This window comes from Bombina bombina, chromosome 1, assembly GCF_027579735.1.
Source record: "Bombina bombina isolate aBomBom1 chromosome 1, aBomBom1.pri, whole genome shotgun sequence".
Taxonomy (NCBI): Eukaryota; Metazoa; Chordata; class Amphibia; order Anura; family Bombinatoridae; genus Bombina; species Bombina bombina.
The window spans coordinates 138782918-138802941 of NC_069499.1; the positions used below are offsets into that span (position 1 = coordinate 138782918).

A 20024-nucleotide genomic window follows, 5' to 3' on the forward strand; every position below is an offset into this window, starting at 1 on the left:
TTAGGGCTCTTAAGATAGCTAATTCTTTTATTACAGATGCCGCTTTTCAACTGGCTAAATTAGCGGCAAAGAATTCAGGTTTTGCCATTTTAGCGCGCAGAGCGTTATGGCTTAAGTCCTGGTCTGCTGATGTGTCATCAAAATCTAAGCTTTTAGCTATTCCGTTCAAGGGTAAGACCCTATTCGGGCCTGCACTAAAGGAGATAATTTCCGACATCACTGGAGGAAAAGGACATGCCCTTCCTCAGGATAAGACAAATATGATGAGGACCAAACAAAATAATTTTCGTTCCTTTCGAAACTTCAAAGGTGGTCCCACTTCCTCCTCCCCTGCCACAAAGCAGGAGGGGAATTTTGCTCAATCCAAGTCAGTCTGGAGACCTAACCAGACCTGGAATAAAGATAAACAGGCCAAGAAGCCTGCTGCTGCCACCAAGACGGCATGAAGGGGCAGCCCCCGATCTGGGACCGGATCTAGTTGGGGGCAGACTTTCTCTCTTTGCTCAGGCTTGGGCAAGAGACGTTCAGGATTCCTGGGCTTTAGAAATCGTGACCCATGGGTACCTTCTAGACTTCAAAGATTCTCCTCAAAGAGGGAGATTTCATCTTTCACGGTTGTCTGTAAACCAGACAAAAAGAGAGGCGTTCTTACGCTGTGTAGAAGACCTGTATACTATGGGTGTAACCCGCCCAGTTCCAAAAACAGAACAGGGGCAGGGGTTTTACTCCAATCTGTTTGTGGTTCCCAGAAAGGAGGGAACCTTCAGACCGATTTTAGATCTCAAGATCCTAAACAAATTTCTCAGAGTCCCATCCTTCAAGATGGAGACCATTCGGACTATTTTACCAATGATCCAGGAGGGTCAATATATTATTTGAAGGATGCATATCTTCACATTCCTATCCACAAAGATCATCACCAGTTCCTCAGGTTCGCCTTCCTGGACAAGCATTACCAGTTTGTGGCTCTTCCTTTCGGGTTGGCCACAGCTCCCAGAATTTTCACAAAAGTGCTAGGGTCCCTTTTGGCAGTTCTAAGACCGCGGGGCATAGCAGTGGCGCCTTATCTGGACGATATCTTAATTTAGGCGTCAACTTACCAGCTAGCCAAATCTCACACGGACATCGTGTGGAAGGTGAACGTAAAGAAAAGTTCACTTATCCCTCTCACAAGAGTTCCATTCCTGGGAACTCTGATAGATTCGGTAGACATGAAAAATTTTCTGACGGAGGTCAGAAAATCAAAGATCTTAACCACTTGCCGAGCACTTCATTCCATTCCCCGGCCGTCAGTGGCTCAGTGTATGGAGGTAATTGGACTAATGGTAGCGGCAATGGACATAGTTCCGTTTGCTAGCTTGCATCTCAGACCACTGCAACTATGCATGCTCAGACAGTGGAATGGGGACTATGCAAATTTATCTCCTCAGATAAATCTGGATCAAGAGACCAGAGACTCTCTTCTTTGGTGGTTGTCACAGGATCATCTGTCCCAGGGAATGTGTTTCCGCAGGCCAGCATGGGTCATAGTGACGACGGAAGCCAGCTTATTGGGCTGGGGTGCAGTCTGGAATTCCCTGAAAGCACAGGGAGTCTGGACTCAGGAGGAGGCTCTCCTTCCAATAAATATTCTAGAACTGAGAGCGATATTCGACGCGCTTCAGGCGTGGCCTCAACTGGCTTCGGCCAAATTCATAAGATTCCAGTCGGACAATATCACGACTGTGGCATACATCAATCATCAAGGGGGAACAAAGAGTTCTCTAGCGATGATAGAGGTTTCCAAAATAATTCGAAGGGCAGAGACTCACTCTTGCCATCTATCAGCAATCTATATCCCAGGTGTGGAGAACTGGGAAGCGGATTTTCTAAGTCGTCAGACTTTTCATCCGGGGGAGTGGGAGCTCCATCCGGAGGTGTTCGCATGATTGATTCATCAATGGGGCACACCATAATTGGATCTGATGGCATCTCGTCAGAATGCCAAACATCCTTGTTACGGGTCCAGATCAAGGGATCCCCAAGCAGTACTGATAGATGTTCTAGCAGTACCTTGGTCGTTCAACCTGGCTTATGTGTTTCCACCATTTCCTCTCCTTCTTCGTCTGATTGCCAGAATCAAACAGGAGAGGGCTTCAGTGATTTTGATAGCACCTGCGTGGCCACGCAGGACTTGGTATGCAGACCTGGTGGAAATGTCATCTCTACCACGTGGACACTGCCACTGAGACAGGACCTTCTCATTCAAGGTGCGTTCCAGCATCCAAATCTAGTTTCTCTGCGGCTGACTGCCTGGAGATTGAACGCTTGATTTTATCTAAGCGGGGATTCTCTGAGTCGGTCATAGATACCTTGATTCAGGCTCGGAAGCCTGTCACTAGGAAAATTTATCATAAGATATGGCGTAAATATCTTTATTGGTGCAAATCCAAAGGCTACTCATGGAGCAAGATCAGGATTCCTAGGATTTTGTCCTTTCTCCAAGAAGGATTGGAGAAGGGGTTATCAGCTAGTTCCTTAAAGGGACAGATATCTGATTTGTCAATCTTACTGCACAAGCATCTGGCAGATGTTCCAGACATTCAGTCGTTTTGTCAGGCTTTGGTTAGAATTAAGCCTGTGTTTAAACCTGTTGCTCCGCCATGGAGTTTGATTTAGTCCTTAAAGTTCTTCAAGGGGTTCCATTTGAACCTATGCATTCCATAGATATTAAGCTTCTATCATGGAAAGTTCTGTTTTTAGTTGCTATCTCTTTGACTCGAAGAGTTTCTGAACTATCTGCATTGCAATGCGACTCGCCTTATCTTGTTTTCCATTCTGATAAGGTGGTTTTGCGTACCAAACCTAGTTTCCTTCCTAAGGTTGTTACTAATAAGAATATTAATCAGGAAATTGTTGCTCCTTCTCTGTGTCCTAATCCTTCTTCTAAGAAGGAGCGTCTGTTACACAACTTGGACGTGGTTCGTGCTTTGAAGTTTTACTTGCAAGCAACCAAGGATTTTCGTCAAACATCTTCTGTTGTCTATTCTGGAAGACGTAGAGGTCAAAAAGCTACGGCTACCTCTCTTTCTTTTTGGCTGAAAAGCATCATCCGTTTGGCATACGAGAGTGCTGGACAGCAGCCTCCTGAAAGGATTACAGCTCACTCTACTAGAGCGGTGGCTTCCTCATGGGCTTTTAAAAATGATGCTTCTGTTGAACAGATTTGTAAGGCTGTGACTTGGTCTTCACTTCATACCTTTTCCAAATTTTCCAAATTTGATACTTTTGCTTCTTCGGAGGCTGTTTTTGGGAGAAAAGTTCTTCAAGCAGTGGTGCCTTCTGTTTAGGCATCTGTCTTGTCCCTCCCGTTCATCCGTGTCCTGTAACTTTGGTATTGTATCCCACAAGTAAAGGATGAATCCGTGGACTCGTCGTATCTTATAGAAGAAAAGTAAATTTATGCTTACCTGATAAATTAATTTCTTCTATGATACAACGAGTCAACGGCCCGCCCTGTCAATTTAAGACAGATTATATTTTTTTATTTCAAACTTCAGTCACCTCTGCACCTTTTAGTTTCTCCTTTTTCTTCCTATACCTTCGATCGAATGACTGGGGGGTGGAGTCAAGGGAGGAGCTATATAGACAGCTCTGCTGTGGTGCTCTTTGCCACTTCCTGTTAGCAGGAGGATAATATCCCACAAGTAAAGGATGAATACGTGGACTCGTCGTATCATAGAAGAAATTAATTTATCAGGTAAGCATAAATTTACTTTTTACTAGACAAGAGCTTCTCACTTGCTACATGCCAAGGCATCCATTGAGATCTGTAGATTAAATCATGTTAACAGTCCCTGCTAATATATGCGTAATTAAATCACTGCATACAAGTCCTATTTAGCAATGATCTTGAAAACTCTGCATTTTATAGTTGACAGAGTTACCTGGAGACACTAATTAGGATAATTATTTTGTAGCTAATTAACGAGGCCTGTTGCTCAGGAGGAATGTTGAAGCAGGCTTATTGCAGGAAAATTCCTCTATTTTCTTGTGTTTTATAGGACTTCAGATGTTGGGTCTGTTTTGACCTACATTATTATGGCCATGAAGTGTTTTACAACATAATTGTTCCTTTTGACTGATTTTTCATGTTTTTTTTTTTTTTTTAAAACAGTCTACTCTATGTACTTTTTAACATATTGTATACAACATACGTCTGTTTAGCTTTTATGGAGCACTGCTTAATTTACTTCTTCTTTCTTTCATAATCAATGATAATCATCATAATCATGTTGTATCAAAATTGTTCTTTATTGATTTAGATAAAACAAACAATTTTAAACAACTTTCCAATTTACTTTTATTATCAAATTTGCGTAATTATCTAGGTATCCTCTGTTGAAGGAACAGCAATGCACTACTGGGAGCTAGCTGAACATATCCAGAGAGCCAATGAGAAGAGGCATATATATGCAGTCACCAATTAGCACCTAGCTCCCAGTAGTGCATTGCTGTTCCTACCTAGGTATACTTTCATGAAAAAATACTAACGCGAATAAGATAAAAGTTGTTTAAAATTGTGTGCTCTATCTGAATAATGAAAGCAAACATTTGGGTTTCATTTCTTTTTAAAGTAATCTTTTTCTTAATTGCATCTGAGAGATGGAATATTAAAGGAACAGTAAACTGCTGTGCACAACTACAAAAGAATAGTAACTACTCACTATGTTATTGCACGTCATCCTGTTCCTGCAGCTCTTTTCAAATCAGTTTTCCTATTTTAATCATTTAAAAAGCCAGATACTGAAGCTCCGCCTCTTTGTACTGGGCGCCGCCATCTTGGAGCTCTGGTATTCTCACAGCCTGTGACAGTAGCAGTGTGCATTTAGATATCAATTTGGTTGTCAACTTTTTGTCAACTGTATAAAGTGCTTCATATTAGACGGCATGATACAAAGCAGGAGCTGTACACTTTGCAGCTGACTGCTTTTTTAAATATATTTTGTGGAACTAGTAAAACTGTTTAAAAAAAAGTAAAGCTCACATGATCTATCATGTACACTAACTCCAAGCAATTGATGCAGCTGTAAAAATGTGGCCAGTATTATGGATCTGTGAGTGTGCACTGCTTCTGTCACTGACTGTGAGAATACTTGAGCTCTAAGATGGCGGCCCCCATTGCAAAGAGGTGGAGCTTCAGTATCTGGCACCTTTAAGCTATTAAAACAGGAAAAGTGATTTAAAAAGAGCTGCAGATACAGGATGACGCGCAATAACACAGTGAGTAGTTACTGTTCCTTTGTAGTTGTGCACAGCAGTTTACTGTCTCTTTAAAATGTATTTCAGGGGGGCGTGACTAAGCCGCAGACATGACCGGACGCATAACTCCATAGCTCTGACTCTAACCTGAAAAAACATTTTTTTCCTAATTATATATCCAGCTTTTGGCGTTATAACACTCCCTACTTCACAAGGAGCCAATCCCGGTTCCAGAGATACCATGTTTAAAGTGTCTGCATCGAGCGGAAGGCATGATTCGAGTCTTCTAAGACAGACTGCTGTGGCCTACTTCACAGTATCATCTACCCCCCTCTCCCGATTTAAAGGCTAACTGGACAGAGCGGTATTCATTTCATGTAATCTACTAAAGGGTGAAGCAATTCTTGAGCAGATACTATCCCTATCACCTACACATGGAGAAGGACTTTGCTAGAGAGGTGCGAGCATTATTAGAGGGTCTAGAATTCCGGATGGGCAGGGGCTTTGAAGATCTCACTAATATAGTGAAGGCCAGTAGAGAAGAGAGACCTCATGGCGCAATCAACATGGCGGATACCGAGGAGGACGTCCAGTCACACGAAATGACTATCACCAGAGTCTTCTATGCCATTCCTCAGACAGATCCCACACTAGAGATAAGGGAACTATCGTTGCAGCAGAGAACTATTTCTCTCACTGGAGAATCGGTGCCTCCCCGTATCCAGCTCAGACCCTATACCTCCATTATACCTCCAGCCTTGTATTTGGAGTTCCTTCCAACCGTAACCTGTGTTGGAGCAGCCAACCACCGAGTGCGGGAGGAGATTCAGACTTGTGAAGGGAGGAACATGGAATGGGCTCCTGATGAGCAGAGGGAGCGAAGAAACGCTCAGGGTAACATAAGAAGAGCGGACGCTTTGACGTCTACAAAACACGGACTGTATCTCCCTTTACATCTCTGACTGCTTTACGGCCAGGTGACCCTGCCTGACACATGGCTGCCCCACAACCTGTCTGGCCCCTTTCACTGCTGTATTTACCCCTCTGCTCAGTCACTAAAGAGAGGGGTCGGCTGACTTTCTCTCCACTATTAACTGTTCATTATGAGGTATTTGGTTACCCTCCAGTTGAGGACATCTTGTACTAGCATAAATGGTACCCTGTTTTAACCTCATATTTCACTGGATCTGCAGACTACTTATATGTTTATTTTGTATAAGGTACTTTTCTTCGTTTTCTAGTTATGAATATGTTTCTACATATCTTTGTACCTATCCTTTTGCACACGCTCCAAAGCTCCTATTACTGCCCAGATAGTAACTTACTGATAACTAATATGGGATATTTCTGGGTTTGCATATCCTAGTCCTACCTAATGTACTTATTGTGTCTGCCAATTGAATCTCCCTTACTACAATCTGATCCATTTTGACAATGGTTTATATTGTATACTGTAATCCTTATGCGCTTGTTGTATGGTTACTCCCTTTCATACAACCATATATACTAATACTGCTAGGTACTCTATTAGTACTGGGTGTCCTTTCCAATTCTTGTAAGTTATATATATAACTGGGACACTTCCTTTAACAATTTATTTAGGGTGATCTAACTGCAAGCCAGCTGAGTATCAATTATACAAAGCGGAACTACCCAAGCCCACAGTAATTAGTCATGTGCAATTGAGTAAATTTTCCAATATTACTTGCCATATCCCCTGTACAAAGTGTTCTCTTCAATTTGTCTTTGTTCTCTTCTTTTCAATTTCTTTTTTTTATCTTTTCCTGTGGTTCTCCCTCAAGCTTTACTTATCAGCCCTCTACTCCGAATTGTATATTGTCCCAAGCAACACATTAATTCTCTGATTCTTATAAATAAGATGAGGACACCCTCCCATTAGGCTATAGGTTTCTATAGATCCTCCTTTAATTATTGAAGTCCACACCTAGATTTTATAAAATCACCCTGTAGATTTAATTTTAGATTCTAAATGTCAGTGTACCAGCCCTCTATCTACTTCACATTAAACTTTAGTTGCTAACCCACCCGTTTTATTGCTCCGCCCTCCTACGCTCCCTCTCACCTCATTTAGAGCGGCTCTCGCCCGCTGAATTTCCCTTCCCCCCCCCTTGTCCCCCCCCCCCCCTTGTCCTAATCCTACTCGAATAGATAACCTATTCTATATCTCCTACGGCAATGTGGGGCCATTTTTATCCTTTATATGATATTATATTACAAAACTGAAGTCTCACTATAGATAGCCCAAATTCCTGGTGAACACTTTAGATAAATGGGTTCATAATGTCCCTTCTGCATGTTTCCGTTGCCTAGTTGACCTCATTGCTCTTCCATTTCTCCAGCCAAATATGACCTCATCACTTTGATAATAACTGCCTATGCGTACCTCTCTTTAATCTCACAAATGTAATGTAGGTAGACATAACCTGTATCAGTGGACTTGGCAATATCTCTGAAATTGCACTGTATTCCCCCTTATCTGTCATTATTTTGGGACATATCTCTTATGTTATACTTGTTTATGACTTCAATAAAAATTGTTTAAACAAAAAAAATGTATTTCAGATTCTTTTGTTTTTCTTGTAAAAATGATGTTCCTATTATGAGAGTATATATATATATATATATATATATATATATATATATATATATACAGGGAGTGCAGAATTATTAGGCAAGTTGTATTTTTGAGGATTAATTTTATTATTGAACAACAACCATGTTCTCAATGAACCCAAAAAACTCATTAATATCAAAGCTGAATAGTTTTGGAAGTAGTTTTTAGTTTGTTTTTAGTTATAGCTATTTTAGGGGGATATCTGTGTGTGCAGGTGACTATTACTATGCATAATTATTAGCAACATAACAAAAAACAAATATATACCCATTTCAATTATTTATTTTTACCAGTGAAACCAATATAACATCTCAACATTCACAAATATACATTTCTGACATTCAAAAACAAAACAAAAACAAATCAGTGACCAATATAGCAAGGACACTCAAAAGCCTGCCATCCATGGATTCTGTCAGTGTTTTGATCTGTTCACCATCAACATTGCGTGCAGCAGCAACCACAGCCTCCCAGACACTGTTCAGAGAGGTGTACTGTTTTCCCTCCTTGTAAATCTCACATTTGATGATGGACCACAGGTTCTCAATGGGGTTCAGATCAGGTGAACAAGGAGGCCATGTCATTAGATTTTCTTCTTTTATACCCTTTCTTGCCAGCCACGCTGTGGAGTACTTGGACGTGTGTGATGGAGCATTGTCCTGCATGAAAATCATGTTTTTCTTGAAGGATGCAGACTTCTTCCTGTACCACTGCTTGAAGAAGGTGTCTTCCAGAAACTGGCAGTAGGACTGGGAGTTGAGCTTGACTCCATCCTCAACCCGAAAAGGCCCCACAAGCTCATCTTTTATGATACCAGCCCAAACCAGTACTCCACCTCCACCTTGCTGGCGTCTGAGTCGGACTGGAGCTCTCTGCCCTTTACCAATCCAGCCACGGGCCCATCCATCTGGCCCATCAAGACTCACTCTCATTTCATCAGTCCATAAAACCTTAGAAAAATCAGTCTTGAGATATTTCTTGGCCCAGTCTTGACGTTTCAGCTTGTGTGTCTTGTTCAGTGGTGGTCGTCTTTCAGCCTTTCTTACCTTGGCCATGTCTCTGAGTATTGCACACCTTGTGCTTTTGGGCACTCCAGTGATGTTGCAGCTCTGAAATATGGCCAAACTGGTGGCAAGTGGCATCTTGGCAGCTGCACGCTTGACTTTTCTCAGTTCATGGGCAGTTATTTTGCGCCTTGGTTTTTCCACACGCTTCTTGCGACCCTGTTGACTATCTTGAATGAAACGCTTGATTGTTCGATGATCACGCTTCAGAAGCTTTGCAATTTTAAGAGTGCTGCATCCCTCTGCAAGATATCTCACTATTTTTGACTTTTCTGAGCCTGTCAAGTCCTTCTTTTGACCCATTTTGCCAAAGGAAAGGAAGTTGCCTAATAATTATGCACACCTGATATAGGGTGTTGATGTCATTAGACCACACCCCTTCTCATTACAGAGATGCACATCACCTAATATGCTTAATTGGTAGTAGGCTTTCGAGCCTATACAGCTTGGAGTAAGACAACATGCATAAAGAGGATGATGTGGTCAAAATACTCATTTGCCTAATAATTCTGCACTCCCTGTATATATATTATTCTTGCACTAGTGGGAAAGCCTGCCCAGAGGGCAGTCTATTGTGGTGACCGAAACTAAGTCTAACCCCCAAAAATTATAATATTAAACCTAAGTTTTAATTAAGCTAAAATTACAGAAAATTAAAAAAAAATTATATTACAGAAAATAAAAAAGCAAGTTACCAAAGTTTACAAAATTAAACCTAATCCCTATGAAAATAAAAAGCCCCCCCCCCCCACTAAATAAAAACACTGCCTAATCTAAGAATAAACTGCCAGTAGCCCTTAAAAGGGCTTTTTGCTGGGCATTGCCCTAAGATAAACAGCTCTTTTGCAGAAAAAAAAGTCTAAGTCCCTTCTAACAGTAAAAAAAACCCACCCACCAAACCCCCCAAAATAAAAGAACCTAACACTAAAAAACCTAAACTACCCATTGCACTGAAAAGGGCATTTAGCTATTTTACTGCCCATCCCTAATCTAAATAAAACAACCCCCCCCCCCCCCAAAAAAAAAAAACCTTAAAAAAAGTCTAACCCTCAGGTTGGTACTCACCGTTCCTGAAGTCCGGTGGAGAAGGTCCTGTTCCAGGCAGTGAAGTCTTCTTCCAAGCGGCGACCTTCTTTCTTCTTCCAGGAACATCCGGCGCACAGCGGAGGGCGGAGCTGAAGACCGATGACCGCGGAGCTGAAGACCGGAGACCCTGGAATTGAAGACTGGCGACCCTGGAGCTGAAGACCGGTGACCCTGGAACTGAAGACCGGCGACCGCGGAACCATGGAGTGTGGATGATTCTCTTTGTACGATTGCCGCCGTACACTGAAAAGTGAATTCAAGGTACGCGATTAAAGATTCCTATTGGCTGATTTGATTCTTCAAATTCAAATCAGCCAATAGGATGAGAGTTACTGAAATCCTATTGGCTGTTTAAAGATCTCACATACACACATTAGAATTAACTGTTTAATTCTTTTTTTTTTTTTGCCTCACATCGGTAAACTTTGATAAATACTATTATTTCATGGTTCTGATCCATCACTTAAGGCTGTTGCTTCCCTCAGTAGAGGTGCACTTGTACCGTCGAGTATCAGGCTGGCCCAGTGCACTGTTTAAGAGTATATTTCAGCAGCTACTCTGATTGGCTGACATGTGCATTGTGCATAAGGCCAGTTGGAGGAGTTTAAGTTCATAAAAGGGTATTTTTTTTAATTTATTTTTTACTACTGCAAAAACTTACATGGCCATGCACTGAAAAATCGTTTTCTTTATCCCTTTAACACAAGATCTGTATTTTTGCCTCATTACAGCTAATTTTGTGAAACATTTCATGCCCTTTTCTCAACTCTGAAAGTGAAATAAATGGCATCCTTTCAAATGTACAAATTTCTCTGCTTTAACATTGGTAAATATCATTGTTAATTGAATTAAATTGAACCAAATGCTTTGCTAATTGTGTAGAAGCATTGAAGCATTCCAGCGCTTGGTCTTTGTATGAAAGAAAATAAGTAACCTTCATCCGGTATAGAATTATGGTGATAGTAAGTGCGCTAAAAGAAAGCTAAAGGTATCCAATATTATCCGGTATTAAAAAGATATGTATAAAAGTGGAAAGTGTGATAAATGTGTATAATTCACAGTCAAAAATAAAAAAGGGGGTGTGAGGGGAAAAAAAGGGGTCTATGCAAAAAAATGACAGTGTCCGCAAAAAATAAGTGATATTGTATCTTGGGAAGAACTAATATAATCTTCTAATCATGATGTGCTAAAAATTCAAAATATGTAACAATAAGTGATGTGTCTATATATTGGTGTAATAATATCAAACTTTAGATAGTGTATGTGGGAAAAAAAACAATACGTTAAATTGTAACGAAAAAACTAATTCTTACGTATTAGAAAGAACTGCTCTAGGATGACAGATTTCGAACAGCAATCTGAAATCCTATTAGAAAGATTCAAGGTGAGAGGTTATAAAGATGATATTACAGATAAAGCCATAGAGAGAGCCAAGAACACAGACAGAGAGTCCCTTCTGACCTATAAAGAGAAACAAAAAGAGACCAGTAATAAGATCATGGTCCCTTTTATAACAGATTATAGTGCTGACCTGAATGTCATCAAAAGGATAATAAAAAAACATTGGCACTTAATAAAAGAAGATGATCTGTTAGGGACGAAAATCATTGACAACCCCAAATTTATTTTCAAAAAGGCAGCGAACCTTAAAACAATTTTGGCACCTAGTGAACTTAAAACAAAAAAGAAAAATATACTAAAACAAAAAGATTTAACTGGGAAAAGTATTAATGGTTTTTTTCCATGCTACTCATGTAAGGCATGTGGCCACAGTAACAAATTAAAAAATATTAGATTTAGTAATACAGAGAAACCCCTCATAATTAAAGATACCATAAGATGTACCAATAAAAATATAATTTATATTCTTAAGTGCACTTGCAACCTTTTTTACTTTGGGGAAACCAAAAGAATGATTAGGGACCGAATAAGAGAGCATATTGGCAATATAAAAAATGGTAGAGATGATACTCATCTATACAAACACTTTAAATCAGTCCATAAAGGTAACACTAAAGATTTAAAATATTGGGGTGTACAAAAAGTACACAATCATTGGAGAGGTGGCAGTATAGAGAAGAAATTACTGATAAAAGAAGCAGAGCTAATTTACAAATACGATACTCTGTACCCAAGAGGTTTAAACTCAGAATTAGATCTCTCCCCCTTTTTGTTGGACTAATGGTGATTTTAAATTGTAACTTTTATACTGCTTAAGTTTTATGGCCATAATCAAATCGATAAAATCCCTTTTGGAATTTTCAGTATTGTAGGATGTACATATAGATTTCTCCTGTCACAAGTTTTAGGGCCATTTTTATTAATATATGTTATAAAAATATTTTATGAATTTTATGTATTTTATGAAGATTGATTATTATTTTTAAATATCAGATAAATTTTATGAATATAAATTTTATGAATATAAAATTTTTTATGAATATTACGTTTTATGAATGTTATTCTTTTTAGAATAATATGAATATTGCAGCAGTACTTATATAGTAGCCTTTTCAGTAAACAAGATATTAAGCTAAAAAAAGAAATTCCTTTTTAAGCTGAGAATGAGCATGAAGAGACTATTCCACCTTAATCAGATGGGACATATACAGATACATAGTATTCCTATGATTCCACCTTAAATTTCAATGAAAAAACTACCAATGAGGGTTTTCTGACACCTTTATAAGGACACACCAGACCAGTCACATCTATCTTGAAAAAGCTCCCTGGCGAGCGAAACGCGTTGATCTGAGTGGCTGTGTTATCTGACATTACTACTTGAATGAGGACATTCTATATTTAAGGATTTTTTCAACTTTAACCCGGGCTATTTACATTTCTCAACATCCATCTTTTTCCTGCGTGCAATTAGCACTAAGTGCAGGGAACTATCTCTGTTGGAAATACAAGAAGTGATTATCTCCAAAACCACCTAGGATTATAATATCCAGAAAAGCCAACTATTACGGTGACAGCGGCTGAAGTTTGCCGATGACGTCAGACGCCGAGATACACGCGGCGCACTGACTCAGTTTGGATACTTGGAGCTGTACAGGTGATATCGTTGCCACACGGGTGGTGAAGTAAGTAGAAAGTATCCTAAAGCAATAAGTCCAATAAAGTTGAATGACTGTATAGTACTATAAGGAGCCTACACTTTTTCTAAATCCTGAACTTGGTCAGTAAAATCTACCTATAAAGCAACAACGAAAGGTTCGGATGCTATAAGGAACTGTCTCTCTCTGCACAATATTGTGGATTTTTTAACACATTTTCTCAGCAAAGTCTGCTTTTTTAGAATTGAATTTCTACTTGCTTAAATCTGTTTTTATTACTTTTTTATTAGGGGAGACGTCCCCTTCTATTTGCTTGTGAGTGTGTATAAATAAATATTTTTGATATATGATTTAGGCTGCATAATTTTTTGGATATTATAATTTTTTGGATATTATAGTTTTTTCGTTACAATTTAACGTATTGTTTTTTTTCCCACATACACTATCTAAAGTTTGATATTATTACACCAATATATAGACACATCACTTATTGTTACATATTTTGAATTTTTAGCACATCATGATTAGAAGATTATATTAGTTCTTCCCAAGATACAATATCACTTATTTTTTGCGGACACTGTCATTTTTTTGCATAGACCCCTTTTTTTCCCCTCACACCCCCTTTTTTATTTTTGACTGTGAATTATACACATTTATCACACTTTCCACTTTTATACATATCTTTTTAATACCGGATAATATTGGATACCTTTAGCTTTCTTTTAGCGCACTTACTATCACCATAATTCTTACTACATTTTTGAAAAGATAGAAGGATCTTTTCTTACTTGTAAGTTGTGTGGTATCCTGTTTATAAACCAGCGCTCTGCTTAAACACTTTTCTAATATTAACTTCATCCGGTATAGTTCTGTTTTTTACTGTCCAAATATACATCTTCATAAGTCATAATGAGATCCACATGTTTGTGTGATGTCATATGTTGTATGATGTCACTTAAAATATATATTATGTTATCAGTTTATATAAATGTCATACATGATATTATTTTTAATGGTATCGACAAAGACAAGGGTGCATAAAGTATAAAAAAAAGTCCCCTGGATTTTTTTTCCGTCAAGATGCAACATAAAGTTTGGCTTCAACAAAAGTTAATATCTTAATTAATGTTTTAAAAAATAATTACATTGAATTCATCCTTCAATATTGATATATTCAAATTCTTAATTACATAATTTGGACACAGTTATTCTAGATTGGGCTCATTATTGTATAATCTTTATAGATTCTGAACTATTTCCTATTCAACTTCAAAATAAATGTGATGTTTTGATTGTTCCCTTTTCTATTAAAGGGACTTGAAAACCACTTTTTCTTTCATGATTTAGATAGAGCATACAATTTTAAACGACTTACCATATTACTTCTATTATCTAATTTTATTATCTAATAAAATACATTGTTTAAATTACACTGTCTCCCATTACATTAAACTGAAATGCTGTGGGATCCCTATAGATATTGTTATAAACCATGTTACCCCCCCACCACGGCTTGAATAAAGTTTAAACATTAAAAAAAAAAAATAGATTAAACTTGCTAAAAAATAAAACAAAAGTATCTGTCCCTTAAAGGAACATAAAAGTCAAAATTAAACTTTAGTGGCTCAGATAGAACTTGCAGTTCCTAGAGAGGTTTCTGTTTAATTATGTTAATCATTCTCTTGGGATCCTTTGAAGAAAAACATACCTAAATATGCTCAGGAGCAACAAAGCATTACTGAGAACTAGCTGGTAATTGGTGGCTGCACACACATGATACTTGTCTTTGGCTCACTCTGTATTTTCAGCTATCTTCCAGTAGTGCATTGCTGCTCTGCTGCTGATTTAAACTATGTGTTTAATATTTTTATAGGGGGTTAAACACATAGTAATATGACAGCATATAGAATATTTTCGTTTTACACTTTTATGACCCTTCAGATGTCCACAAGCTCATAAGCACCTTTTTTCTTCTACAGGAAGTGTTTGTTGGGAAAGAGACAATGTGTACAGTGGATGGGCTTCATTTTAATAGCACTTATAATGCTCGAGTCAAAGCCTTTAACAAGGCTGGGGTTAGCCAGTACAGTAAGACGCTGGTCCTGCAGACATCTGAAGGTAAGGCCAATGCAGCTAGCCATTTATAGGTCAATGACTTTTATATGATGATACATTGTGATCAAGGAAACTATTAGTAAATGTAGTTATTAATATATATGGGCGTGTATATATATATATATATATATATATATTTATAGGAGACACAAACATGATTTCAATATCAGTATTTTTAGTTTGGTTAAATGATACCACTTATATATATGTGTGTGTGTATATTACAAGCATGTTGAGAGGTGTTTGTGTCTTTATTATGGCCATATATCAACTGCTGATGAATGTACAGATAGTGTTATGTTTTAAATATATGTATAAAAAAATACTTTTCTACTTAATTTTGGCTAGAGTTAAAGAGACAGTGTACTGTGAAATTTTCTCTCCCTTAATGTGTTTCCAGTGATCCATTTTAGCTTCTGGGGTGTATTAAATTGTTTACAAAGAGTTCATTGACTTTAAAATTGTCATTTAAATTAGCTGCTTTTGCCAGGAAAGAGCACCACCTATACTGAAAATATGAATAATTCAGTGCTCTATATAGAAAAGATATGTAAACAAGAGACATTAGCAGAAATCAAAATACAAGGGACAGGGTGGGAGAGAGCCCAGCCTATCTAAAAGGGTGGGCAGCTGCGTGCAATACAATGCACTCGTATTGCCTGAGCTCATTGTCCCTTTAACCCTTTAAATATTGAAATATAGATTTAATGTGCATAATAGTTGCTCTTTCATATGCATGACAGATGTTTTTGAGTACAATGTCCCTTCAAAGTTTAGAAAAATGGTGTTAATATATGCTTTCCAACAAGAATAGAATATACCTCACAGCTTAAATTTGATTCTAAAATTCTCCTTAAACAATATTCCTTTTTTATGCAGGACAGTATATTAATTATTGTGCAGTAAAACTGCATATTGTACAATGTAACCAATCACATAAATAATTTTGTCATTTTTAATTCCTAGCCAATATTTGCATCTATCTATCAAAACCAGAGTTTTGTAAATATTCTTTATTTTTAATGCTACACACAATATGTTTTTAAAATTAATTTAAACACAGTTAGGCTATTGTTATCGAGCAAAACAGGCACTAAGGTTATATTTCTTTTTGGTTATTAACTTCAGCAACTGTGTGTTACCTTCTCTGTTATGTGCATTAATTGTTTTGTTTGTTTTCTGTGTAGAAAAATCAATTGAATTGTCAATTTTCTGTACTGTGTATTTCCATTAAATGTTGTTATACATTGTAAAATATGTAGTGAAAACTTATATATGAAACCAGTCACTTTATTTTGTGGAATCCACTATCCATAGCTCGACCCATTTTTTATTTTGTCCTACCAGTCATGACCGTTACTTGCTTGATCTAATAGAATTACATGATTTCAGATCACCTTTTTTGGTTTTATAAAAAAAAATATTTAAATAATAAAATTGCACAATAAAGGGACCGTAAAGTCGTTTTTTTTGTTTTGTTATTTTTTTAATCAGAAGTCAATTACTGCATTGCAGTACTCTGCATACAAAAGGTCAATTTTAGACATATATAAAGAAGTGCCTTCATATATATCAAACAATCACTGTGCATTGTGTAGGAGATCAGAGTTTTTTAGCTCACAGAATACACTCAGCCTCTCTGGGGGAAATGGAAAAACAGCACATTTTAGATAAATCATCAAAGTGCATTAGAATTTTTTTTTACTGTACATAATTAAACCTTTTGCATTTAAATGTAATGTGTTATGAGTTTAAGGTCTCTTTAAGTGACTATTTAATGATCATAACTGTCATGGATACTGGGCTGCAGGGATTGATCCCTTACCCCCCTATGACCTCACCCCTGCTATCTCTCTGTGGTTTTGGGCTCCTCAAGCAACCGCGATTCCCCAGACCTTCTGTTCCCATTGTTTTATGTATTAAATGTCTTCTTAAAAGAGCTGTTCGCTGACCGCCACTTCCCCCTTCAGCCGGCCGGGCCCCTGGAACTACTGATTGGCCGCATCAGCCAGGATTGCCGGTGCCCTTTAACCTAGGTCGCTACAGTGGCCCTTTGTCCCAGAGCTCCGCTCTTTTGGGGTTTGCTGCCTCTTAGAGTGGCCCAGAGGTGAGGTGATTGCCGGAAGGGTACTCCCTTGGGAACCGGGGGTTCCGGTTCCCCCCATAACCCCTGGACTTCCAGGTGGACGTTTAAACCAGTCTAACTCCGGTCCCCAGCCACGGATCACGTCGCTTTTTGGACTGTAGATTCTGGGAAGTCCAGAAGTGTTGCCACTCCCCCGTAATCACCCCAAAAACCACCACCCCTGGGTGCTTGGGAGTCTGTGGGACCATGGATGCTATGGCCGTCGCCGGCCTGTCTGGAGGGACGGGAATGGCGGGAAAACTGTGGCATTGTCTCCTGTGTTATCAAGATGAGATTGTGTGTATAAAAGCTGTGTGTTTGTCCCAATAAAGTTAGTTCTTGTTTCACCTGAATGCTAGTCTGTCTAGTTATTTGTGTGAGCTCCAGCTAGAATCACTTTCCTGGGCTACATAGCAGCCTGTTCCAGGCAAAGGAAGGACCCTCTGGCAGAGCTACCCAGTCGGGGTAGCTGGAGTCTGCCACAGGGTGGGACACTGAGTACTGGTGCTGTCGGGCATCAGGGGTAGCTACAGGCTGGGGTTACTTACCAGCTACATAGCTGCAGTCGGCAGGGAGGAAGCAGGACCCGTTTGGCTGAGCTACCCAGTCGGGGTAGCCGGGGTATCCGTCACATTGGTTGGCAGCGGTGGGATGCTTCCGTCTACCTGGAACGTCCAAACCACCAACTGAAGATCTTGCTGGATGGAGCAGTACCATGGGCTCCGGAAGGAAGTATTGAGAACGAATGCTGCAGACTAGAGGGAAAGTTGCTGGCAACAAGACAAAGGCAGTGCTCGTAGCCGAACTGATGGAGGACGATCGAGCTAGCGAACAGGCTGGTGGGTCGGACAGCGACCAAAGTGGAGGACAGCCCAGTACAGCCTCCACTCAAGGGACTACAATATCCGACATGCAGCGGCAGGTACAGTGGCAACTGGCTCTCTATGGACCTAACCCCCCGAGGAGATCATTACTCGGATAGTGACTGACGCCACCAAGGTACATATGTTGGAGCTTCAGAAGTCTATAGGGGGGGTCATGCCGGATCCCCTGGACCCCCTCTTCCCGCCCCAAGAAACTACCTCACTGGGCTTTTCAAACATTCCAGGATGATGAGAGAGAGGATATCGACCGCTACCTACAGCTGTTCGAGACCCAGTGCCGGATGCATGGGGTCACTGATGACAGGGTTACTGTTACTATCCTCATTGGGAAACTGTCCGGTAGGGCCCTGGGGGCTTTCCACACTGTCCCCTCCGGGGATCAAGACAACTATGACGGGGTGAAAGAGCGTATGCTTGCCCGGTATGGCCTCACAACGGAGGCTCACCGGCTAAAATTCCGGGGGGCTACAAAGACAAGTGGAGCAGCCTTATACCGAGTTTGTCCACCACTTAGCTCGGTCCTTGAACTCCTGGGTCACTGGGTGTCACATCACCACCCTAGACGAAGCAGTTCAACTCATCCTTCTGGAGCAGTTCTACAACCGCACCCCAGCAGAGATAAGGGACTGGGTAAAGGACAAGGGACCCAGAACAGCTGACCAAGCCGCCGCCGCCCTGGCCGATCAGTATGTGGATGCCCGGCGCCAGACGGCCACAGACCTCCGCCCAGCAACCCGCTCCACTCCAGCCCCAGCTCGACCCCCAACAGTTTTTAGGCAGCCCCAGACCCGGCCACTTCCTGTGTACCCGGCCGGAGGCAGCAATTCCCGGGGGTGTTATGGGTGTGGACACCCCGGCCATGTTGTACAGAACTGCCCAACAAGACAAAGAAACCCCCCAGCCCAGCCGCCAAGGAAAAGTACACCAACTCTTTGGGGGACTCCTCAAGCCCGCACCTACCAGGCTGCTGCCCATTGTGTGCATACAGCGAATTCCGACCCCTATGCTGAGTGGACAGGAGAAGAAGTGGGTGTCTTGCACCACGTCAGCTCAGTGGGCCAAGACAACCGACATTAACATCGGCAAGATGTCTGGGTCAACGGGCAGGTGGCTCAAGGAACTTAGAGATACTGGGGCCACCATCTCTTTGATCCAGCCTCACCTCGTTTCCCCCTCTGGCTGCACTAGACAGATCCTTGCTGTTGGGGTAGCGGGAGGTGCTGTTCTGAGGGTTCCTACAGCCTGGATCCATTTGTACTGGAAAACCGACGCCCGCAATGTAGAAGTGGGGGTTATGCAAAACATCCCTGCCGAGGTCCTGTTGGAAACGACCTCGGCCACCTTGTTTCCGCCTTTTTGGGGAATACCTCCCTGGACACCTGCCCTGTGACTACCCGCCAGCAGGCCAGACGCCAAGCCACCTCACCAACTCTGGGGACCCAGGTAAGTCCTACTGCCCCGACTCCTACCTTACCCCGACTGCCCGTCCCCACTAACCCCGCACTTGCCCACACCCCATCCTGGGCATGCCCTTCTGACTTTGCCAAAGAGACCTTGAGCAACCTGACCCTGTCCCCTTACCAAGACCGAGTAGGTGCTGACGCCCAGGGCCCCGGAGACGAACGGCACCAGTGGGAGGGCGAGCTCCTGTACCGGATCTCCAAGAGGAGAAAAGGACCGGTACCCAAACGCCAGCTGGTCGTACCGAAGAAGTTTTGGCACGACCTGCTGAAAATAGGGCATGATATTCTCTTACCCGGCCACTTAGGACAGCGAAGGACCCGCCACCGCTTGACTCAAACCTTCTTCTGG

General features: G+C 40.6%; 1 protein-coding gene across 10 annotated transcripts in view; it reads left to right on the forward strand.

Annotated features, from left to right (window-relative positions):
• Positions 1–20024, forward strand: part of TRIM9 (tripartite motif containing 9) — a 390783-nt gene that overhangs the window by 282487 nt on the left and 88272 nt on the right. For 7 of the 10 annotated variants that reach the window (XM_053697627.1, XM_053697625.1, XM_053697629.1 and 4 more), the window contains one exon: positions 15068–15206. The exons of the other annotated variants lie outside the window; for them this stretch is intronic. In XM_053697627.1, coding sequence (XP_053553602.1) covers positions 15068–15206 — 139 coding nt within the window. The remainder of the gene's footprint in view (positions 1–15067; positions 15207–20024) is intronic. 10 annotated transcript variants of the gene reach the window in all.